This window comes from Dendrobates tinctorius, unplaced genomic scaffold (assembly GCF_039654945.1).
Source record: "Dendrobates tinctorius isolate UK_male_01 unplaced genomic scaffold, ASM3965494v1 ptg000122l, whole genome shotgun sequence".
NCBI classification, from domain to species: Eukaryota; Metazoa; Chordata; class Amphibia; order Anura; family Dendrobatidae; genus Dendrobates; species Dendrobates tinctorius.
In genome coordinates, this window is record NW_027361790.1 from 1,746,976 (window position 1) to 1,773,975 (window position 27,000).

The following is a 27,000-nucleotide window of genomic DNA, read 5'->3' on the forward strand; positions in this document are numbered from 1 at the left end:
ACCAAGGAACACAACAGGCAGGTCCGTGATACTGTTGTGGAGAAGCTTAAAGCCGGATTTGGATACAAAATGATTTCCAAAACTTTAAACATCCCAAAGAGCTCTGTGCAAGTGATCATATTGAAATGAAAGGAGTATCATACCACTGCAAATCTCCAAGACCCGGCCGTCCCTCTAAACTTTCATCTCAAACAAGGAGAATACTGATCAGAGATGCAGCCAAGAGGCCCATGATCACTCTAGGTGAACTGCAGAGATCTACAGCTGAGGTGGGACAGTCTGTCCATAGGACAACAATCACCTGTACACTGCACAAATCTGGCCTTTATGGAAAAGAGGCAAGAAGAAAGCCATTTCTCAAAGATATCCATGAAACCAAAATCTAACTTTTTGGCAACCATGCCAAATGATATGTTTGGCATAAAGGCAACAGCTCATCACCCTGAACACACCATCCCCACTGTCAAACATGGTGGTGGTGGCAGCATCATGGTTTGGGCCTGCTTTTCTTCAGCAAGGATAGGGAAGATGGTTAAAATTGATGGGAAGATGGATGGAGCCAAATACAGGACCATTCTTGAAGAAAACCTGTTGGAGTCTGCAAAAGACCCGAGACTGGGACGGAGATTTGTCTTGCAACAAGACAATGATGACCCGAAACATAAAGCCAAATCTACAATGAAATGGCTCACAAATAAACATATCCAGGTGTTAGAATGGCCAAGTCAAAGTCCAGACCTGAATCCAATCGAGAATCTGTGAAAAGAGCTGAAAACTGCTGTTCACAAACGATTTCCATCCAACAAGCTCGAGCTGTTTGCCAAGGAAGAATGGGCAAGAATTTCAGTCTCTTGATGTACAAAACTGATAGAGACATACACATGCGACTTGCAGCTGTAATCGCAGCAAAAGGTAGCGCAACAAAGTATTAAGTTAAAGGGGTTGAATAATATTGCACACCCCACTTTTCAGTTTTTGAATTTCCACAAAAATTTAAAATAACCAATAAATTTCATTCAAAATCCCAATTGTGTCCCACTTGTTGTTTATTCTTCACCCAAAATTTACATTTGGTATCTTTATGTTTGAAGCATGAGAAAAGGTTGAAAAGTTCCAAGGAGCCAAATACTTTCGCAAGGAACTGTGTGTGTATATATATATACACTAGCTGAAGAGCCCGGCGCTGCCCGGGCATAGTAACTAACTGTGGTTAGTTATAGCAAATTATAATTATCCTCCATCCCATAGTCCCGTGCCCATATACCCATCATACATATCCACGATCCCATAAGCCCGTGCCCATATACCCATCATACATATCCTCCATCCCATAGTCAAGTGCCCATATACCCATCGTACATCCTTCATCTCATAGTCCCATGCCCATATTCCCATCATACATATCCTCCATCCCATACTCCCGTGCCTATATACCCATCATACATATCCTCCATCCCATAGTCCCGTGCCCATATACCCATCATACATATCCGCCATCCCATAGTCACGTGCCCAAATACCAATCATACATATCCTACATCCCATAGTCGAGTGCCCATATACTCATCATACATCCTTCATCTCATAGTCCCATGCTCATATTCCCATCATAGATATCCTCCATCCCATAGTCCCGTGCCTATATACCCATCATACATATCCTCCATCCCATAGTCTCGTGCCCATATACCCATCATACATATCCGCCATCCCATAGTCCCGTGCCCATATACCAGTCATGCATATCCTCCATCCCATAGTCGAGTGTCCATATACCCATCATACATCCTTCATCTCATAGTCCCATGCCCATATACCCATCATACATATCCTCCATCCCATAGTCCCGTGCCTATATACCCATCATACAGATCCTCCATCCCATAGGCCCGTGCCCATATACCCGTCATACATATCCTCCATCCCATAGTCCAGTGCCCATATACCCATCACACATCCTCCATCCCATAGTCCCATGCCCATATACCCATCATACATATTCTCCATCCCATAGTCCAGTGCCCATATACCCATCACACATCCTCCATCCCATAGTCAACCATTATGACATCATAATGAGCGGCGGCAGGGCTTGCAACCTATGATGACATCAGCGTCGCCATGGCAACCATTGTGACATCATAATGAGGGGCGGGGCTTGATACTGACACACTGTTTCCCCAGTATGCAAATAGAGGCATTATGACATCATAATGAGGGGCGGGGCTTGACACGCACACACTTTTTCCCCAGTATGTAGATAGGGGCAAAATTGTTTGGTGAATTGAAACGCGCGGGGTTAAAAGTTCACCTCACAACATAGCTTAGGACACTCTCGGGGTCCAGACGTGCGACTGTGCCAAATTTTATGGCTGTAGCTGCGACGGTGCGGATGCCTATCCCGGACATACACACATACACACACACACATACATACATGCACACATACATACATACACACTTTGAGCTTTATATATTAGATATCTATATATATATATATATATATATATATACAGTACAGACTAAAAGTTTGGACACGCCTTCTCATTCAAAGAGTTTTCATGACTATGAAGATTGTAGATTCACTCTGAAGGCATCAAAACTATGAATTAACACATGTGGAATTATATAATTAACAAAAAAGTGTGAAACAACTGAAAATATGTCTTATATTCTAGGTTCTTCAAAGCAGCCACCTTTTGCTTTGATTACTGCTTTGCACACTCTTGGCATTCTCTTGATGAGCTTCAAGAGGTAGTCACCGGAAATGGTTTTCACTTCACAGGTGTGCCCTGTCAGGTTTAATAAGTGGGATTTCTTGCCTTATAAATGGGGTTGGGACCATCAGTTGTGTTGTGCAGGAGTCTGGTGGATACACATCTGATAGTCCTACTGAATAGACTGTAAGAATTTGTATTATGGCAAGAAAAAACCAGCTAAGTAAAGAAAACGAGTGGCCATCATTACTTTAAGAAATTAATGTCAGTCAGTCTGAGAAATTAGGAAAACTTTGAAAGTGTCCCCAAGTGCAGTGGCAAAAACCATCAAGCGCTACAAAGAAACTGGCTCACATGAGGACCACCCCAGGAAAGGAAGACCAAGAGTCACCTCTGCTACGGACGATAAGTTCATCCGAGTCACCAGTCTCAGAAATCGCAGGTTAACAGCAGCTCAGATTAGAGACCAGGTCAATGCCACACAGAGTTCTAGCAGCAGACACATCGCTACAACAACTGTTAAGAGGAGACTTTGTGCAGCAGGCCTTCATGGTAAAATAGCTGCTAGGAAACCACTGCTAAGGACAGGCAACAAGCAGAAGAGACTTGTTTGGGCTAAAGAACACAGGGAAAGGATATTAGACCAGTGGAAATCTGTGCTTTGGTCTGATGAGTCCAAATTAGAGATCTTTGGTTCCAACGACCGTGTCTTTGTGCAACGCAGAAAAGGTGAACGGATGGACTCTACATGCCTGGTTCCCACCATGAAGCATGGAGGAGGAGGTGTGATGGTGGCTATTTGACCAAGAAGGAGAGTGATGGGGTGCTATGCCAGATGACCTGGCCTCACTGTCACCAGACCTGAACCTAATCGAGATGGTTTGGGGTGAGCTGGACTGGAGAGTGAAGGCAAAAGGGCCCACAAGTGCTAAGCATCTCTGGGAACTCCTTCAAGACTGTTAGGAGACCATTTCCGGTGACTACCTCTTGAAGCTCATCAAGAAAATGCCAAGCGTGTACAAAGTAGTAATCAAAGCAAAAGGTGGCTACTTTGAATAACCTAGAATATAAGACGTATTTTCAGTTGTTTCACACTTTTTTGTTAATTATATAACTCCACATGTGTTAATTCATAGTTTTGATGCCTTCAGGGTGAATCTACAATTTTCATAGTCATGAAAATAAAGAAAACTCTTTGAATGAGAAGGTGTGTCCAAACTTTTGGTCTGTACTGTAAATATATATATATATATATATATACTGTATGTATATATATATACACATATATATGTATATATACAGTATATATACTGTGTGTGTATATATATATATATATATATCTAATATATAAAGCTCAAAGTGTGTATGTATGTATGTGTGTATGTATGTATGTATGTATGTGTGTGTGTATGTGTGTATGTCTGGGATAGGCATCCGCACCGTCGCAGCTACAGCCACAAAATTTGGCACAGTCGCACGTCTGGACCCCGAGAGTGTCCTAAGCTATGTTGTGAGGTGAACTTTTAACCCCGCGCGTTTCAATTCACCAAACAATTTTGCCCCTATCTACATACTGGGGAAAAAGTGTGTGCGTGTCAAGCCCCGCCCCTCATTATGATGTCATAATGCCTCTATTTGCATACTGGGGAAACAGTGTGTGAGTATCAAGCCCCGCCCCTCATTATGATGTCACAATGGTTGCCATGGTGACGCTGACGTCATCATAGGTTGCAAGTCCTGCCGCCGCTCATTATCATGTCATAATGGTTGACTATGGGATGGAGGATGTGTGATGGGTATATGGGCACTGGACTATGGGATGGAGAATATGTATGACGGGTATATGGGCATGGGACTATGGGATGGAGGATGTGTGATGGGTATATGGGCACTGGACTATGGGATGGAGGATATGTATGACGGGTATATGGGCACAGGCCTATGGGATGGAGGATCTGTATGATGGGTATATAGGCACGGGACTATGGGATGGAGGATATATATGATGGGTGTATGGGCATGGGACTATGAGATGAAGGATGTATGATGGGTATATGGACACTCGACTATGGGATGGAGGATATGCATGACTGGTATATGGGCACGGGACTATGGGATGGCGGATATGTATGATGGGTATATGGGCACGAGACTATGGGATGGAGGATATGTATGATGGGTATATAGGCACGGGAGTATGGGATGGAGGATATGTATGATGGGAATATGGGCATGGGACTATGAGATGAAGGATGTATGATGGGTATATGGGCACTCGACTATGGGAAGTAGGATATGTATGATTGGTATTTGGGCACGTGACTATGGGATGGCGGATATGTATGATGGGTATATGGGCATGGGACTATGGGATGGAGGATATGTATGATGGGTATATAGGCACGGGACTATGGGATGGAGGATATGTATGATGGGAATATGGGCATGGGACTATGAGATGAAGGATGTATGATGGGTATATGGGCACTCGACTATGGGATGGAGGATATGCATGACGGGTATATGGGCATGGGACTATGGGATGGCCGATATGTATGATGGGTATATGGGCACGGGACTATGGGATGGAGGATATGTATGATGGGTATATAGGCACGGGAGTATGGGATGGAGGATATGTATGATGGGAATATGGGCATGGGACTATGAGATGAAGGATGTACGATGGGTATATGGGCACTCGACTATGGGATGGAGGATATGTATGATGGGTATATGGGCACGGGCCTATGGGATCGTGGATATGTATGATGGGTATATGGGCACGGGACTATGAGATGGAGGATAATTATAATTTGCTATAACTAACCACAGTTAGTTACTATGCCCGGGCAGCGCCGGGCTCTTCAGCTAGTATATATATATATATATATATATATGTAAAAAAAATAGCAGCACGCCAAATTAAATGTGAAAAAAAAGAGGATACTTTGCTGATCCTCAGGTGGCAACGTTTCAATAGTGACCTGTCTTTATCAAGCAACATGCTCATAGTCAGTACAAATTTAAAAAGTGGTAACACATGTGCATACAATTCTAATAATTAATCTGTTTTACATATTCAAGATGGCCATTGCCATAGTAACGTTTACAAGTGCTCCATTAAACATATGTGCATATGTCCGAAGATCTAGATTACAAAGTGCAACAGTGCATATACAGTGCTTTAAAAAGACTCAGCTTTGCCAATAAAACCGATCATGACACAACCTATGAGGGTACTGAGGCTTATATAGTTAAAAAAAAATTGGTATACTTTACTCATATCCATGCAGCTCTCTGTCACTGCTGGTTACTTGCTATGGTCAGTGTTGTTTGTCGCCGCCCAGCTCCAACATGTGACTCATCACTGCATAGCCGATCATTGCAGGGTGCCTGAGCATGCGCACTAGACATACTGTTCAGAACTGCCATTTTGCTTCAGGGCGTCACAGTCCTTTTGCTGATTCCATGTAAAAGCATGTATTAGTGCCTGGGGTTGCGGTTTTACAACTGGAATGGTCACAAACCTTAGAGGCACCCAGCGAGGTGACAATGTGGCTGTGTTTCTGTTTTTACAAGAGATGACAACATCACTCAGTCTCTCTTTACAGCATTAACCATTCCTCAATACCCTTCACCACCAGAGGTCACTCTTTATGCAGTTCCCATTCACTCTGTTTCACACATACCAGGCATTAGTATATTGCAGTGAAATGGCCATAAAACTCATTCTATAGAAAAATGAAAAATATACGTCTTATCTTAACGCCTATTATTAAGTACCCTTCATAGTCTTGTAGTCACTCTCTTCACAGCATCATATATGTGGAGAAAGATAAAAAGGATATAATTATAAAAATATCCATATATATTAAAATATCAATAGCACATACATCACACAGAAGTCAGGTTACAAGGAAAGTTATAACAAAAAAATAGGAGTTTCTCAAAACATATGTACCTTAAAATCACCGTTTAATCCTGCTGGTTTTAATGTCCCCAACTCATATATCCATCTCATTTCCAATTTTTTAAAACTTCCGTACGGTTCCCTCCTCGTCTATGTACTGGTACATAATCTATAATTCTAAATCTCAAATCTTTCTCTGTGTGTCCTTGTTCATTAAAGTGCTTAGGGACAGGCAGATCTTTGCGTTTTTTCCGTATGTCACACCTATGCTGATTTTTCCGTATCTTCAGATCACATGTTGTTTCTCCAATATAATAAAGTGGACATGGACATTGTAACATGTATATTACATAATCTGTATTGCACGTTAAAAAATGTCTGATGTTTAGTGTCTGTCCTGTACGAGGATTTTGAAATGTGGAGCCTTTAAGCATTAATGGGCAGTTTACACATGATAAACAGGGAAAACAACCCTTTCGCTGAGTATTTGTTAAAGTCAACTGCTTGGTTTGCTTTAATGACCCAATGTCTGCTTTAATCAATCTGTCACCCAGACTTCTGCTCTTTCTATATGTAAAAATTGGGTTTTTTTTAAATTCCTCTATTTGTGGACACCCCTTGTTCAGAATCAGCCAATGGTTCATTATGACTTTGGATATTTGTGGACTTTCCTCACAGAAATTACTTACAAATGGAATTCTACTCGTACTGTCCCGTTTTTTCTCCTCAAACAAATCTCTCCTTTCCACCTCATCCAGTCTCCTTTTCTGTTTAGCCAATATACTTTTGGGGTATCCCCTCTGTACGAATTTTTTACTCATGTTGTCGATTGTCTCTGTTAGCTTTTCATCTTTGCTAACTATTCTCTTGGCACGTAAATATTGGCTATATGGAATCGCATCCAGCATTTTTTGTGGGTGATGACTAGAATAATGGAGGAGGTTGTTTCGATCAGTCTTCTTACAAAAAAGTTCAGTATCCAACCAGTCTCCATCCTTCCTTATCAACACATCCAAAAAGTTCAACTCTGGAGCATTCCATTGTAAATTTTATGGTTTCATTAGTAGAGTTCAAAAAGTCAAAAAACTCTTGAAGCTCTTCACGTGATCCAGTCCAAGTCAGAAAAATATCGTCAATGTATCACCACCATCCCCCTACTTTGGGGAAATGGGGCGACACATAGACAAACCTCTCCTCCAGGGCGGCCATCATGAGGTTTGCATATGAGGGGGCCATATTTGCCCCCCATAGCTGTACCTCTTACTTGTTCATAATACTCATCACCGAACATAAAATAATTTTTTCGTTAATACCAATTCCAACAGGGACATGATCATCACTATGGCTTGATTAGTAAAAATGGTTGTGTATAAGCCTTCTTTTACCACCTCCAAACCTTCTTTATGGACAATAGATGTATACAGTGATGTTACATCAAATGATACTAGCCAATCACATTCTCCCTCTTTTAACTCATTGATCTTCAAAAGAAAATCAGTGGTGTCTTTAACATAAGAAGTGGCCCTTTGTGCTAATGTATTCAAAATCTTATCCAGGTACACCCCAATGTGACTGAATACTGAATCAGTCCCTGCCACAGTGGGGCGCCCTGGAGGTTCTCGCATGGACTTATACACTTTCGGCAGAGTATAAAGTATAGGTGTCATTGGTGTAATATGTAATAGAAAATCAAATGTTTCTTTGTCAATCAATCCTTGCTTTAATGCAGGTTTCACAATATTCCCAATATTTCTAATAATCTGGAACTTAGGATCGGGCTATAATTTCCTGTATACATCTTGGTCGCCTATCTGTCGCATAATTTCAGCCATTTAATTTTCTTTATCCATGATCACCAGGGCTTCGCCCTTATCTGCCCTTTTTATAATAATTGTTTCGTCATGGATTAGTTCATTCATTGCTTTAACCTCCTCTGTTCTCAGATTTGGTTTAGTAAAACACTCCATTCCTTTTGACCGCAGTGATTCAATATCTTGTGTAACCGCCTCAGCAAATGTTTCTATTGCTGCAGAGCTATTTGGAGGTACAAATAGACTTTTCTTTTTCAAATCCATCTTTGCCATACATAATTCAGCATCCTGACTTATCATATTTTTACTCTTAGGCTATGTGCACACGCTGCAGATTCATCTGCGTTTTTTTCCGCGAGGATCCGCATTTAAAACCGCAGGTCAAGTGACCTGCGGTTTATCTGCAGATTATCCTGCGGTTTTGCCCTGCGGTTTCACACCTCTACTATGGTAAAGGTGTGAAACCGCTGCGGAAAACGCCTAATCAATTGACATGTTGCGGTTTGTAAACCGCAGCAAAACCGCGTGGAAAAAACCGCACCATGAGCACAGCGTTTTTGAAGCCCCATAGGGTTTCATTGTACTGTACTTTGTCAGCGGAACTGCTGCGTTTCCGCAGGGCCAAAAATCCACAGCCTTATTATGAAACCATTCCTTTAACTTTACTGTTCTAAAAAAACTGTTCAAATCAACTTTACAATCAAACCAATCGACATGCGTATTCATACAGAAAGAGGGACCCTTATTCAAAAGTGACAATTGTGAATCAGTCAGTACCTTTTTAGATAAATTGATCACTAGTTCTGGTGGTTGGATCGTGTCACTGGTTTCGGTGACTGGTTGTAATTCTTCTGTTTTACGCCTCTTTTCTCTTTTTTCTCTTTTCCATTGTAGCCTTCCTCCTCTCCTTTTTGACCTTTTCCTTGAGGAGGGTGATCTAATTCTGCTAGGAATAAATTTATGGTTAGTTACACTATTTTAACCATCAATTGTCTCTTATAAGTCCTATTAATCCAGTGACCTCTTCTCCTCCATCTTATATTGTCTTTCTGCAAGTTATAGATGTTTCCTGTTTTATAATCTTCAGAATCACGGATCCACATTTTTCGTTTATTATCCTCTAGTTCTGTACGCATTTTATCAATTCCCCCCTTGATTACAACAAAAAAGGCCTTGCACTCTTCCTCTTTGATTTTACTCTTGATTTTTGCATATACATCATCCACTTTTTCTTGTAAAAGTTTAATCTCATCTTGTAAATACTCCATGTTCAATAGCATAGTGTCCATTTTATATTTGTTAGAGATTTGAGTAAACCGTGTGCAAAAAGGAACGCTATTTATCATGAGATTAGGTCTAATGTTTGACCTCAAGCCTCTTGGGATCATACGTGCTTTATAAAATTCGCCCAAGGTTGTTAGATGTAACTGTTGAGTGACAATTTTTTTCATGTCATTCTCATATTCTCTTCTGAGATCCAAAATCGAGGGGGTATTTGAAAAACCCCCATCACCTCCTATGGCTTCAACAATCCTGTCACCATCTTCCTCTGTGTATGTAAACAAAAAAGGATCTCTTGTACTCTCCATTATCCACTCCAAAATAAAAAAAATAAATTTTATTAAAAAAAAAATTAAAAAAAAAAAAAAAAAAAAACTTTTTTGAAAAAAAAAACATGCGCACAACCCATAAGACAATGGATAAATAAAAAAAAGCACGTTGCTTGATAAAGACGGGTCACCGTTGAAACGTTGCCACCTGAGGATCAGTAAAGTATCCACTTATTTCACATTTAATTTGGAGTGCTGCCTATTTTTTTTACTTAACTTGGCTGTTTGGACACTGCTGAATAGGTTTTGCACCAATTGTATAATTTTGGTAGTGCTGCCCTTTTTTTAGTTTATTTTTTGATTTTGGACATCAGAGCAGAGAGCAGTGCATTAATACACTTACACTACTTTATATGCATACATACACACATTTAATAAATAAAAGAAAACTTTGTGGGAGTGCTCATTTAACCGTTAAAGGTCAGATAAACTGATGTGTTCAAACAAAAAAGGAAGCACATTGTAGCGCCATAACATGCAAACATGAAAAATGAATTGCATTACTGCATTAGAAGTATGAAAAATTGAGAAAGTGTAGCGGATAAAATGGCCAAGTCTTGTTTACCTGGAAGCCACGGTAAGGCATTTCTCATTTTCCAGGACCCTATCTATGCCAACTCTCTGTTTGAATGTATATGAGTTGGTGACTCTAGGTTAAGCACCTGTTCACACTAAGCTTATGCTTGGATGTGACGGTCAGTTTTTGAAATTTAGATAAACTGATGTGGACCTGGAACGTTCAAAATATTTTTGTAAATTCTTTGTGTTCAGTACTTATGTTAAGTAAATCAATTTTTCTGTTATGTGAACTTAGGTCTGCTTTAAACTGGCCACCAAAGAAAAGGCAAAATGGCCTAGTGATCTACAAGCATGGGTCTCGGTAAAACACCGTGTGGTGCATGTGACTGAACATTTTTTTCTGAAATTTAGAATTTGCATGTACTTATGCACTAAAATTTAGTGACACATTAAATTAATAATTCACAATAGAAAGTCACAATTTGAGACAATTTAAAGAATGTGTGTGATCTATTAACAGTTGAAGGCTTGCAAAGGCATTTTAATCCAAAATTTTCTTATAAAAGACATACATTTCGGTATAACTAATTATTAGATATCCCAAAATATTTCAAATGTACCCAATTTTAAAAATAATTGCATGTTATAAACATATATGTTGGATGAGTTTCCAGACTCAACAAGGTTGCAAACATCTGCTGAAAATACTTGATCTTCTGATTTTCTGTTTAACTTGTCATGAATTTTCCTAAACCAAAGGTGCACTGTGAGTTATTGTAGGATATTAAGAGTAGTTTAGTTTAAAACTGATACAAATTTTATTTTCATATTTTCTATCTTTTACCTTTGACATTCACATAGCCGGAGGGCAATTTGTTGATTATAATCGTTAATAAAAATTAAGTAATTAGAAATAAGAAATCATTGTAACATCTGGAAATCTAATCAAATTGGTTTGTGGTATTTTCAGACCTAAAATCTTTGCCTGTTAGTGACTGTTGTTTATCTTATTTTTCCATAAATCAATAGTACATAATAAATTAGATACTTTGTAGTAAAGAAATTGGCCTCATTTTACACTTACGATATTGTACTCCTTTAACTCTTCCTCCTGCGCTCATCACGTACTGTTAACTTGATCGTTAAAATTGTCATTAGTTAGGCAGAGATGAAGGCATATTATAATTTTCACTGAGCTAAGAGGTTAGGTTACAGCTTGCCACAGCTGCCTATGGAGATGTATGGATTTTAGCGGATGTGGAGGAGAGAACTGTTGGGCTCAAAAATTCTGCTGCTTCTCCTTATTTGCTATTTTATCACACCAGGGTGGAATTCACAGCAACACTGCTTATTACTTCTGTACAAAGTCCTCAATGCTGCTGCTTTTGTGTGCCTGAATGACATATCAAAGTATTGGATCTCTGATTCTCTATTTGCTCTACATATGTGTGATAAAGAGAGTGGAACAGGGCCTTTTTTTCTGAATGCTGTGTGCAAAGGACTTAATTGAAATGTGCTAAGTAGAAACTGACAATAAAAGATGGAGTCTAATAGATACACAATACAAGAAATGTGATGGTCAGAAAAAGTGTTATTTCAAGAGATTTCTATCCTATATTATTTATTTTTGAATGTATGTGAATGTGCTGATAACATTTATATTCTTTTTATATACCTCTGTAGGCAGGTATTATTGCTAGAAGCATCCCCGTTTTTTTAAAGTGTGCACTTTTTTCTAACATTTTTCCTATTTCATACTAAAATCACTAAATGAATTGTCGGTTCATATACAAATAACTGATAGCACATGGTCTATTCTCTTCTAAGGATCTGTGAGTGCACCGAAGCAGAAGCTGAGATTATTCTACAGCTCAAAGGTGAACTTCGAGAGAAAGAATTAAAATTAACAGACATACGCCTTGAAGCCCTTAGTTCTGCACATCACCTTGACCAAATAAGAGAAGTAATGAACCGTATGCAGGTTAGTGATTAAACATTGAACTTCTTCAATAGCAGCTATTACATTCTCCCATAAAGCATTATACAAGACACAAAGTGTCAGTAAAAAAAAAATTAAGCATATTATATTATTGTTTGACAAATGCTACAGATTATTATCATGGCTGATATCGAATAAAATTACTAATCATTGATTTGGGATATCTTCAGCATGGTACGGTATGTCATTCTGGATAATATTATGAGTTGTTTAGCGCCACCCCATGCCCTTTTTTTAATATGTGATCTATACGTCCTACTGTAGCTGAAAAGAAATACATCTGCACATGGGGCAAAGGGAGCCCGCAGCCTATGAGTAATTAAGCAGAAGTTTCTCAAAAAAGACCCCATAGGCGGCAGTGTGCATACCACTACTTCTTGCTGCCCTCAGAAAGATGAGCATAAGTGGGTTGATCAGTTCCCTTTAATAGATTTTCCTCTTCAAGATAACATATTAGCGATACACAGAATACTAATATTTCCATACTTTAAATGAATAGGCATTGACAACTCTGACTGCTACTGGTAAGCAGCAACCATGGAAATGATAGAATAAATGAAAACTTTCTTAAAGGGGTTTAACCAGTATCAGCATTACTTATAGGTAGAGTTTGAATAACGAAGCGGTCGAGCAATACTTGCTGCTGCTCTATTTAAGTCTATTGAATGGATTGATTGAATATAGTGCTCATGACTCCAACATTGCAAAACAACAGTGCAAACCACTGAGCCACCATACTGCCCAGTATGAAAATATTTTATTTAGTTTGACAAATACTGGTTCAAAATAGTGTCATGTTAGAGTAGCATTGAAGGAGTTGTCCGCTACTGGTAAACTTGCTATCATCAGCTCCACTGTGCATCATAAATTGAGAACTGCTTATCTTCCAGATCAGAGCAGTTCCTCCAAACGCACCTCTGTATCCGCCGGTAGGCAGGTTACAGCCTTGGCGGCTATAGCCTTGTCTGTTCCGTCAAAGTGGTCTTCGCTAAGACTGAATAGTTAAAGCTAGAGCCGAACAGCGACCGCTGATTGGCTGCACTGGTCAAGTGACATTCTCTATGTCATGTGACCACCAGAAGGCACGATGTTGTGATCTGAGGAACAGCACAGATTCAAGAGGTAATTATGTATTTTTTTTATTTTATTTTATGATGCAGAGTGGAACTGTTCATGAACGACTGTGCAGTAGTGGACAGTAGTTACTTTGATACAATGAAAAAAGTGTGTAATCAGAATATAGATGAAGCAGACATAAGTTACAAATGAAATTTAATTAAACAGCACAGTTTGTTCTAGAGAATGAGTTATTGCAATTCTTTGATGTGACATCTGTCATGGCAGATTTTCATTAGCTCCTTCGGGTTTAAAATGCCTCTCTACTTTGATGATAGGTGTTAAAAACTTTTGGAGTTAAAACTTTACGCTTTGTTTTTTTTACTTTGTTTTTAGTTTAGTTTTCAAACTGATTTAAACTTTTTTTTCCTAATCTTAAATCTCCATATGTTGATGAGTATAATTTTTTTGTAGAATGAAATTGAAATATTGAAAGCTGAAAATGACATGTTAAAAGCTGAGACTAACCCCCCAGGAAAACCAGGGCAACCATCCTCCGAATCATCCAGCTGCGCATCATCTTCCTCTTCACGGCAGTCCCTAGGGCTTTCGTTAAATAATCTAAATATAACAGAAACCGTAGCAACAGGTATGCATAATGTGTTATATCGATGTACATAGTAATCAGTGCCTTATCCACAGTTAAATACACACCCTTGGTATCACAGTTAATGGATTCAGTCAAAAATTTGTCGTCCAAAAACTACTAACATTGTTCCATAGGTGACATGGAAAGAAGTTTAACCTTCCTCAGTCATACATAACTGAGCGAATCAAGTTGTAATGATCATTAAGCATTGATCAACTAGGGAATTGTCCTGAGCTCTTTGCTGCAAACCTTCCCCAACCCCACCCCTCTGCATTTGACTGACAGCACTATTTGTCGCCGGAGTCATGCTGAATCCAGACAAGACATTGTATGGTCATAAAAAGTACCAGCACAAAGTCAAGAAAATTTCATGTATATAAACTCAGAGATATATATAAAAAAATACGGAGAAAAAATGAGTTTACCATATACAATGAAAAATAAGTATTTATTAATACAAAAGTTCATCAATTACATAAATAGTAAAATGTACAATAAAATATATCATATCAATTAGTATGTATGGATACACATGATCCCCTGAGGAAGCGATTTAATATCAAGCGAAACGTGTGTTGGGGAACGTGGTCACAGCACGGGCAGTCACTATGGGTAATTAACCTCTTCATTCTTTACTTAGTCATGTAGCGGTCTTTGCATATCTAATATATAAAGCTCAAAGTGTGTATGTATGTATGTATGTATGTATGTGTGTGTGTATGTCCGGGATAGGCATCCGCACCATCGCAGCTAAAGCCACAAAATTTGGCACAGTCGCATGTCTGGACCCCGAGAGCATCCTAAGCTATGTTGTGAGGCAAAATTTTAACCCTGCGTGTTCCAATTCACCAAACAAATTTGCCCCCATCTACATACTGGGGAAAAAGTGTGTGCGTGTCAAGCCCCGCCCCTGATTATGATGTCATAATGCCCCTATTTGCATACTGGGGAAACAGTGTGTGCATATCAAGCCCCGCCCCTCATTATGATGTCGCAATGGTTGCCATGGCGACGCTGATGTCATCACAGGTTGCAAGCCCTGCTGCCGATCATTATGATGTCATAATGGTTGACTATGGGATGGAGGATGTGTGATGGGTATATGGGCACTGGACTATGGGATGGAGGATATGTATGACAGGTATATGGGCACGGGACTATGGGATGGCGGATATGTATATGGGCACAGGACTATGGGATGGAGGATGTGTGATGGGTATATGGGCACTTGACTATGAGATGGAGGATATGTCTGACGGGTATATGGGCACGGGACTATGGGATGGCAGATATGTATATGGGCACAGGACTATGGGATGGAGGATGTGTGATGGGTATATGGGCACTGGACTATGGGATGGAGGATATGTATGACGGGTATATGGGCACAGGACTATGAGATGGCGGATATGTATGATGGGTATATGGGCACGGGACTATGGGATGGAGGATATGTATGATGGGTATATGGGCATGGGACTATGGGATGGAGAATATGTATGATGGGTATATGGGCATGGGACTATGGGATGGAGGATGTGTGATGGGTATATGGGCACTCGACTATGGGATGGAGGATATGTATGATGGGTATATGGGCATGGGACCATGGGATGGAGAATATGTATGATGGGTATATGGGCATGGGACTATGGGATGGAAAATATGTATGATGGGTATATGGGCATGGGACTATGGGATGGAGGATATGTATGATGGGTATATGGGCACGGGCCTATGGGATCGTGGAAATATATAATGGGTATATGGGCACGGGACTATGGGATGGAGGATAACTATAATTTTCTATAACTAACCATAGTTAGTTACTATGCTCGGGCAGCGCCGGGCTCTTCAGCTAGTGTATACACATATACTCATTGATGATACCATGGTGATGTTTATGATTTAGGGGCACTTCCTCAGCATAACATTGCACTGCATGGTTGGCTATATGAGCCACCTGATACTGAGTGAATCAGCTGCCTGATGTTTACATTAACTCTTTCTATCACCATTGGTTTGACATAGGTTATTTTTTGCTCTGTCCTGCTATTATGTTCTGCTCATAGTCTGTGGCCATCAGTCTTGTGGATCATGTGTATCCATACATACTAATTGATATGATATATTTTATTGTACATTTTACTATTTATGTAGTTGATGAACTTTTGTATTAATAAATACTTATTTTTCATTGTATATTGTAAACTCATTTTTTCTCCGTATTTTTTAAGACATTGTATGGTGTCAGAGACAGCTAGAGACATCCATCAAAAGGGATAGGCGGTTCTTCAATCACAAGCCTAGTACACATCCCTTGTTAATAAATGGCCATCAAATACATGGTCACCTATGAAGCTGTTTTAACAATTTGACAATTTGAGAGTGTAAAAATTGCTAATAGATTTCCTTGAAATTAGCTGATCATAACGAAGCCTCCACGGTTTGTGTCCACCCAACAATCCTCATGTAATATGTTGATAATCTTTTTGTTAATATAAAGTGAAATTCTTTTTTCCAACAGATATTTTATTAGACGATGCTAAAGATGCGAAAGATGGAACATGCCACAAAGAAGGAAGAAATGTCAAAATTATAGTATCTATAAATAAAGGATTTGGACGGATCAAGGTATTTATTTTGATTGCTAGAGCAGGACACTGAATATTTCCTGAATACACGGACTATCTATGAATTGGTAGAAATATAAAGCTAGATGTATGAGTATTTTTTTATTACACTGGCTACTATATTAGGATTTAATATGACCTGCATATGGGCAAAAAAGCTGCTCTGAGAACATTAAGGAGAACCTGACAGCACAATTTTGTAGTGTAAAGTAAGTACATGGCTGTAATTGAGCTGCTATACTGTTCATATTGATATTGTTGGTGAAGAAATCCACTTTGTGGTTCTTCTTTATTCACCATTTGAAGTTCTATTCTTTTTAGACTCAGGTGCACAGGGGTGGAGTCTTTCAAAACCTGTCTGTGATTCCCTGGCCCCTCCGCCACTTCTAGTCTTTGATTGACAGGTCACTACTAAGGGTTCAAACTGAAGAGTCAGGTCATTCATAGATCGGATGCAGCTGAGGGGCCAGGGAATCATAGACAGGGAGGAGAAGACCCAGTGTATAGTCCAGCCCCTGTGCACCGAAGTCTAATTATGAGGAGTCTTTAAATGGTGATTAAAGAAGAACCACAAAGTGGATTTCTTCACCAAAGGTTTCGATTTAATCACTATTACAGTATTATCTTTACCTTACATTACAAAATCATGCTGAGTTCTCTTTAAAATTCTCAGTATTAGTTCAGTTCATGTCTGTTGATGGTTCTGCACTCCAACGCATCCTTTTTATTATCACCATATACTCACAGGTAATGGATCATCATTAAATATTGCACATTTCTTATTAAATATTTCTCTAACCCTTCCCGCACCAGGATGTAGCCTTAATAAAGCACCTTGATTTCAGTGCTCACACATCTCCACAGAAGCGGAGCTTTACTGGACACTGCTGCATATATTGTGCATTTATACAAGGATTTACCACAGTTTTCTGTCTTAAATACATCACATTATGTAACAAGTATAATCAAAGCCCTTGTACTACTATTAATGAAAAATAAAGGCAGCGATTCAGAGCAGCCATACAGTATGTGCAACTAATTTATATAGTCACATAGCCACTTTTCTTATAGGAATAATTATTATTATTATTTATTTATATAGCGCCATTAATTCCATGGTGCTGTACATGAGAAGGGGGGTTACATACAAAGTTATAGACATCGATAACAGTAAACAAATTTACGATGACAGACTGGTACAGAGGGGAGAGGACCGTGTCCTTGCGGACGTGCATTCTAATAATCAGAGCAATCTCTACTTTCTTATCCTACGTTGGCACTAGAGATAGTGTCATCCTACTGGAGAAGAGCTTATGTGCATCTTTTGTGGGATAAATCTGTAGATAGTAAATGAATGGAACATTTAGCTCTATTATTGCGCTTATATTCTCTATTCAGTTGTATTAACGTTTTTGTATTTTCATATTTATGGATACTATGTGAACTTTTATTCTAGGATGCAAAAAGTCATCAATATCTAATAGGATCTATTGGTGTTAGTGGGAAAACCAAATGGGATGTACTAGACGCAGTTATTAGACGTCTCTTTAAGGTAAATTGAAATTTGTAAGATTGTATATGATGTAGTGTATGAAAACACATTGTGACTGGATTACTAATCCTGGCCAACTTTTAGACAATGCACATGTAGATAGGTAGGCTTAAAAAGTGCTAGATTAATTTCAATGGTTGATGTTTGATGAACGTGGCACATGTTTAGACAAACCATCTTGCACCATCTATTAGCTGACTTTTGTTTTGTCCACCAAGTTTCGACAAATAGTGGCACAATTTCCAAGCACAAACTCAAAATTTAAAGGTAACTGGTTAGCTGATACATGCTGCCCAAACTATGGCCGACATGATTAAATTCTGGCTGCACAATTGCAGCCAAGTATGTTTTTCTGTGAAATGCTCCGAAAGACTTAACTAGACCAGTGCCAACCGCAGCCAGCTGCTCCCTGCGCCACTCTAATTAATTGACAGATCTATGTTTATGTACACAAAGGAGAGTCCAGTCAAGGACTGTACCAGACTAGTATTGTCTCTGTCTACGGTACCCAGATGAAACTTTAAGTTATGTTTTCTCTGAAACGCGGGAGAGTTTTGAGCAGCATGATTTGATTGACAGGTTCCCTTTAAGCCATTGATTCACTCGCACACTTTCTGCTAGCACATTGCCCCTAGATTGGAAAATTGTCTCTTTGATCTCATTCACACATCAGTTTTGGTTGCACATGTTCTGTCTGTTTTTTGTAATGGACATAACATGGACACATTCATTCACATTTTTTTTTGCAGGCCAACAGGCCGCTAAAAAAATGTAGACTAGTCTATTTTGATCTGATTAATGGATCAAAGCTGTCCATTCAAGTGAACGGGCCATTGAAGATAAACCCAGAATAGCTATTGGATGTCATTTGTGTATCAACTGAGCACTCTCTGTTTCTCACTGAATAATAATTCATAGGAGCTTTCTTTGTGCAGCATCCTTTTCCCCCTATAAAACAAAAAAAAATCAGATTGTAAAACTGCATATATACAGGAGCTAGGGAGCAAAAAAATAGGGTCTTGCCCAAATAAGACAGAAATTATTTAAAAGGTTATGCTAACCTGATAGAGTTGTGATCACACAGCAATATATAGGTGTAAAAACTCCAGCTGCTACAGATTCACAGGTCATCCGAATGATACAACAAATTTGGGAGAGAAAACGTGGATATTTCCGCACTGCTGATGAGTAGATTGAAGATCCAAAGCCTGGAGTTAGTATAAATACAATTTGTAATCTACACTTTTTATAGTACACACTTCCTCTTCAGGATATAACCACATCTGATGTGGTTAAATCCTGAAGAAGTGTGTACTTTGAAACATGTTGGCTAAAAAACACATTTATACTAACCCCTGGCTTTGGATCTTCAATCTACTCATCAGCAGCGTGGAAATATCCACATTTTCTCTCCCAAACAAATTGTAAAAACTGACTCAAATCAAAAATGGATCCGTAAAAGAAGGAAAAAGATGCGTCACTCACCCAGATTTGCAGTGCAGTGTTTCTTTATTCAACCATTAAAGGTCACACAGTAAAGGATGGGCAGATAACATAAGGCATGCGGGGAAAAAGACGGACGACAGCCGTTTCGCGTACACAGACGCTTTAGCAGGTCCAGGTGTGTAATTACGTGATGTCATTTCCTTAAATAGGTCTATGACTAACAACAGGTGAACATTTAAAAAAACATGAATGGACATTTTCAATTAAAAACAAGTAACATAATTACATCTTTATGCTGACTGCAGGAACAATCACAACAAGAATTGTTTTCAAAAGGAGTATATAAAGATCCTTACAAAAAATTCTGTTCTTTACAGAAATTTTTTTACAAAAGGAATTTTTTTACAAAATTTTTTTTCTCTTTACAAAAAAATAGATCCAACCTATCATTCAGTCCTAAAGGATCCTGCTCTTTATATTTAATTATCCATCTGGCTTCGTGTCTCATCAACAATTTATTATGATTACCACCTTGTGGTGGAAATTTTACAATTTCTAAACCAGCAAAGCGTAATAATTCAGGGTTGGAATTGTGTTTTTCTTGCATATGTTTTATTAAGCGCAAAGACCCTTTTCCTGTACTAATCGAATGATAATGTTCACGAAATCTTGTTGCAAGTGGTCTAATATTTTTTCCTATGTAAAAAAATAAAAAAGGACAAAACAAAATATATACCACAAATTTACTTTTACAAGAAATAAAATCTTTTACTCTATGCTGAATGGGTCCGATTTTTAGAGGATTGGAAGTCATATGTAAGTGACAGTAATTACAGTTACCGCATTTAAAGTTCCCTTTTGGTGAATTTTTTTGTAGCCAGTTTTTATCAAGACGTAACAAACGATTATGAACTATAAGATCAGCTATATTATTAGTGTGTTTATATGCAAATTGCGGAGCCATAGTACAGATTTCCTGCAAATCTTTATCAGAGCGCAAAACATACCAATTTTTTCTGATGGCTGTGTGTATAACCCTATCAATGGAACTATGTTTAAAACTAAAGAAAAATCTCTTATGTGGATTTATTTCATTATGTATTTGCTTTTTGTGGCGTTTAGTGACCCTCTTTAATAAATCGCTTTGAGATATAGCTTTAACCCGTTCATGAGCTTCATTCAGAACACCAATGGGATAACCTCTCCTCAACAAACGTGTTTTTAATTCCTCAATTTGTTTATTACAGATATCATCGTTATTGTTCAGTTTCCTTAATCTAACCATCTGACTAAAAGGAAGCCCTTTTTTAGTGTGCATGGGATGTGCACTATTAAAAAATAAGAGTGAATTAGTCGTGGTTGGTTTTCTATGTACCCTGGTGATCATATTACCATTGACAATATCAATTTTTACATTCAAAAATTCTATATATTTTTTTGTCCAAAGCAGGAGGTAAATCGCATGTTGTCCACATTGATTTCGTTTAGATATTTAACGAAATTATCAAAATCATTCTGAGAACCATCCCATATGATGAAAATAACATCCACAAATCTCAGGAAGATGCGGATGTGTTTTAAAAAACGATTGGAAATATTTGTAATATATTTTTCTTCAAATGCTGCTAGAAACAAATTAGCAAAAACACATGCTATGGGCGTCCCCATAGCGGTACCAGTTTTTTGAAGATACCATTGGTTCAAAAATTTAAATGCATTATGAGATAATACAAAGTCCAATCCATCTAAAATAAACGCAATCCAATCAGAACTTTTGTCAGAATTCATCAAAATTTTTTGAATAGCTTCAATAGCATTTTTTTGAGGAATCCGTGTATAAAGGTTCACTACATCAATTGTGGTTAAAGAAAAACTTGACTGCCAATCAAAGTTTTTTAAAATGGAGATAAAATCCCCTGAATCTTTTACGTAGGAAGGAATCTGAGAAAGTAATGGTTTAAGGAGCCTGTCTAAATATTGTGATAACGGCTCTGTCAATGAATTAATGCCCGATATTATGGGGCGACCCGGGGGTTGCGTAATAGACTTATGAATCTTTGGAATGCTGTACCAATGAGCAATCTCTGGGAAATCAGGCATCAGATTTTCAGCTCTCTTTTTTGATAAAACGCCATTTTCAACGTTTTTTCTCAAAAAAGTTCTCAATTTGTTTTTAAATCTTTCTGTTGGATTGCAATCCAAAGGGACATAGGTCGATCTATCCTCCAATTGGGACAAAGCTTCCTTTATGTAGTAATCCCTATCTAAAATAACGATATTTCCTGCTTTATCCGCTTTATGGATTACTACATCATCCCACTTTTGTATATCACGTAAAGCCTTCAACTCCTTATCCAGCAAATTTTTTCTAGGTGTATCATAATAAACAGCTTCCACATCTTTTATTACTAAATCCTGAAATAAATCGATGACATTACCTGGAGAAATTGGGGGCATGTAAATAGTTTTTACCCCTCCTGTAAAAGGCTCTACAGAGATTAAAGAATTGGTTGTTGCTCACTGACTCATTACTCACTGATGGATCAGCTATGCTCATCAGAGTAACAATATCATTAACATCTATTACGTCAGATGACTGAAACATGAAACCTAAGGTTCCTATAGTAACAGATTTATGTAAATGTAACTTTCTAATTGATTTAAAAAGCTCAATTTTAAAGTCCGTTAAATCGAAAGGTTCAGTTAAGCAGAAATTCAGTCCCTTAGAGAGCACCGACAGGTGATCTTCTGTTAAAGTTCTCTTAGATAAATTCAGACCTTGTAGATCTTCACACGCATCTATTACTTTCTGCACATTACTTATTTGCGTTTTTTCTTGGAATTTCCGATTTCTGCCCCCTCTTCTTGTCTTTTTTCTAAAGGGGCTGACAATCCTGCTGTTTCTTTTGGACAAACTATCATCTCCTCCGTAGCGCTAGAATCAGAGTCCGTGATCCAGCCATCAGAATAAACTTTCTTCTTTCTTAATCTCAAAGATCGATTTTTATTAAAAAAAGCTCTTATTTATTTTTAGAATTCCATGAAAAAATATGTCCAGTATCAAAATCCATTTTATCTCGCAGAGATTTTTCGTTTTTCTTTTGTTTAGTTTCCATTTGAATAACCACTAATTTCCTTTCTAATTTATTCAGAAAATTGGTGTTTTGACTTTCACTTAAACGTGAAGATAATTCCTTTTTTGCTTCCAACTATTCACATAAAACCGCATATTCTTTTTCATTTTGACTTGTAACTAATCTTAATGACGTTTGAGAACAATCCAAATGAATAAGTTCCCATTCTTTCAAAAATTCAATATCATTATTGAACTGTGAAATTTCCTTAAAAACTCGAAGTCCTCTTGGTACTCGTTCATGTTCAATGTAAGATTTAAGTGACTTAATAGTCCAAAACAACCGGATTTCCTTTTAAGCAAGGGAAGAGATTTTAGATTCCAGGGTCTTAGTGCTAATAATATGCAACTCTTCTTTGTAATTGAAGTCAGCAAAAAATACCCCCGCATCCTCTCTGCCAGCTAACAGTCCTTGTTTAGTTGCACTGTGTTCAGCCTGATCCATAGTGTCTTCAGACAAATCCATGTTGCTATAAATCCACAGGTGAAAACTCAAAAAGCACGGGCCTTGTGCTCAGTTCTCAAAACAAGTATGCAATTCAATTCAAAGAAAGCCCAGATGAACGGCAACAAGGCTCTAATCCACCAGCAACAAGTCGAGGATCAATCACAGGCACACAGTATTTAAAACACTGCTGGGAATAACGGTGCTCAGCATCAGAAAAAACATGCTAAATTTGTAAAAGAAGGAAAAAGATGTGGCACTCACCCAGATTTGCAGTGCAGTGTTTCTTTATTCAACTATTAAAGGTCACACAATAAAGGATGGACAGATAACATAAGGCATGCGGTGAAAAAGACGGATGACAGCCGTTTCGCGTACACAGACGCTTTAGCAGGTCCAGGTGTGTAATTACGTGATGTCATTTCCTTAAATAGGTCTATGACTAACAACAGGTGAACATTTAAAAAAACATGAATGGACATTTTCAATTAAAAACAAGTAACATAATTACATCTTTATGCTGAATGCAGGAACAATCACAACAAGAAATTTTTTCAAAAGGAGTATATAAAGATCCTTACAAAAAATTATTTTCTTTACGGAAAAAATATTTTATAAAAGGAATTTTTTTTACAAAAAATGTTTTTCTCTTTACAAAAAAATAGACAGATCCAACCTATCATTCAGTCCTAAAGGACCCTGTGCTTTAGATTTAATTTTCCATCTGGCTTCGTGTCTCATCAACAATTTATTATGATTACCACCTTGTGGTGGAAATTTTACAATTTCTAAACCAGCAAAGCGTAATAATTCAGGGTTGGAATTGTGTTTTTCTTGCATATGTTTTATTAAGCGCAAAGACCCTTTTCCTGTACTAATCGAATGATAATGTTCACGAAATCTTGTTGCAAGTGGTCTAATAGTTTTTCCTATGTAAAAAAATAAACAAGGACAAAACAAAATATATACCACAAATTTACTTTTACCAGAAAAAAAATCTTTTACTCTATGCTGAATGGGTCCGATTTTTAGAGGATTGGAAGTCATGGATGGATCCAACACACTAAAAAATAAGTAGAATCATAGAATTGTAGAGTTGGAAGGGACCTCCTGGGCCATCTGGTCCAACCCCCTGCTCAAAGCAGGATTCGCTAAATCATCCCAGTCAGATGTCTGTCCAGCCTCTGTTTGAAGACTTCCATTGAAGGAGAACTCACCACTTCTCGTGGCAGCCTGTTCCACTCATTGATCACTCTAACTGTCAAAAAGTTTTTTCTAATATCTAATCTGTGTCTCTTCCCATTCAGTTTCATCCCATTGCTTCTAGTCTTTCCTTGTGCAAATGAGAATAAAGTTGATCCTTCTACAATGTGACAGCCCTTTAGATATTTGTAGACAGCTATTAAGTCTCCTCTCAGTCTTCTCTTTTGCAAACTAAACATTCCCAAATCCTGCAACCTTTCCTCATAAGACAGGGTTTGCAGACCGGTCACCATTCTGGTCGCTCTTTTCTGAACTTGCTCCAGTTTGTTGATGTCTTTTTTAAAATGTGGTGCCCAAAACTGGACACAATATTCCAGATGAGGTCTGACCAAAGAGGAGTAGAGGGAAATAATGACTTCACGTGATCTAGACTGTATGCTTCTGTTAATACATCCTAGAATTGCATTTGCCTTTTTTGCTGCTGCATCACACTGTTGACTCATATTCAGTCTGTGATCTATTAGTATACCCAAGTCTTTTTCACATGTGCTGTCACTTAGCCCTATTCCTCCCATTCTATATATGCTTTTTTCATTTTTATTGCCCAGATGTAGTACTTTGCATTTCTCCCTGTTAAAAACCATTCTGTTAGTTGCTGCCCACTTCTCCAGTTTATTTAAATCTTTTTGAATCCTCTCTCTCTCTTCTCTAGTATTAGCTATCCCTCCTAGCTTTGTGTCATCAGCAAATTTAATCAGTTTACCCTCAATTCCTTCATCTAAATCGTTGATAAAGATGTTGAACAATACAGGGCCCAGGACAGAGCCCTGTGGTACCCCACTTGAGACATTCTTCCAACTGGATGTGCAGCCATTTACGACCACTCTTTGGGTCCGATCACTAAGCCAGTTATGAATCCACCTAACAGTTGCCTTGTCCATTCCATACTTAGTCATTTTTTCAATAAGGATTGTATGAGAGACTTTGTCAAATGCTTTGCTGAAGTCAAGATATACTATATCTACAGCATTTCCTTGATCCACCCAATCAGTGATACCGTCATAGAAGGAAATTAAGTTAGTCTGACATGACTTATTAGTTAGAAACCCATGCTGACTCTGTTTAATCACTTCATTCTTATCCAGGTATTGACATACATGTTGTTTAATAATTTGTTCAAAGATCTTTCCTGGTATAGAAGTCAGACTCACCGGCCTATAGTTGCCTGGGTCCACCTTCTTCCCCTTTTTGAAGATAGGAACAACATTTGCTCTTCTCCAGTCTTCTGGCACTTCTCCTGTTCTCCAAGAATTTTCAAAGATTATGGAGAGGGGTTCAAAAATTTCTTCTGCTATCTCCTTCAGTACTCTGGGGTGTAATTCATCTGGACCTGGAGACTTGAATTCATTTAGGTTAGCTAAGTGTTTCCTCACTATCTTTCTGTTTATAGATATCCTGGATTCTTCTATTCCCTTAATAGGACAGTGAATAACAGTTGATGTTGCATTTCCTTTCTGAGAGAAAACAGATGCAAAATAGGAATTTAAAAGTTCAGCCTTCTCAACATCCTGTCTTACCATTTCATCATTTTCATCCTGTAAAAATCCTATAGCATCTTTGACTTTTCTTTTACTTTTGACATATCCCCAAAATCCTTTATTATTGCTTTTGACATCTCTTGCAAGCCTCAGTTCATTTTCAGCTTTAGCTAATCTGATTTGTGCCCTGCAGGTTCTGCAGACAGCATTATATTCTTCTTTAGATATGTCTCCCTCTTTCCATTTTATAAACATTTTTTTCTTCCTTTTTAGCATGTGCTTAAGTTCTGTGTTCATCCATCCTGGTTTCCTTAAATGCTTCCTATTCTTCCCTCTTTTCGGAATTGTTAACAACTGTGCTTTGAGAATTTCATTTTTCAAGATTTCCCATCCCATCCATAAGTGAAAAACTTATGTAAATTTGGGCGTAATAGATGTCTACAAGGCATGTTTCTTTGGCGCAGATGAATCCAGTCTGGCTCATGTAGAGTACTGTCAACCCCATTAATTTATCATGTGTAACACATTGTAGAGTGCATTTATGAAACTATGACATTTTACATGTAAGCAAGAGACTTGCAATCGTGATAGGTATGTTTTTTTCAATCAGAGACAATTACCAGCAAGATTCCCGGCACAGTGAAGCACATTAGAGCCACTCATGACGGCTCATTTTTCCTCTTTTATAGCTCTCCACGCAAATGAAATGAGTACTTATTCCTTCATTATCTTCGTGGGTTTATAACACTCTGCGAAAATAAAATAAAATCATTTAA

At 38.2% G+C, this 27,000-nt stretch overlaps 1 protein-coding gene across 13 annotated transcripts in view; it reads left to right on the forward strand.

The window, feature by feature from the left end:
• Nucleotides 1-27,000, forward strand: part of NAV3 (neuron navigator 3) — a 1,131,823-nt gene that overhangs the window by 1,050,563 nt on the left and 54,260 nt on the right. For all 13 annotated transcript variants that reach the window (XM_073541506.1, XM_073541497.1, XM_073541495.1 and 10 more), the window contains 4 exons: nt 12,398-12,551; nt 14,100-14,274; nt 16,802-16,908; nt 18,364-18,459. In XM_073541506.1, coding sequence (XP_073397607.1) covers nt 12,398-12,551; nt 14,100-14,274; nt 16,802-16,908; nt 18,364-18,459 — 532 coding nt within the window. The remainder of the gene's footprint in view (nt 1-12,397; nt 12,552-14,099; nt 14,275-16,801; nt 16,909-18,363; nt 18,460-27,000) is intronic.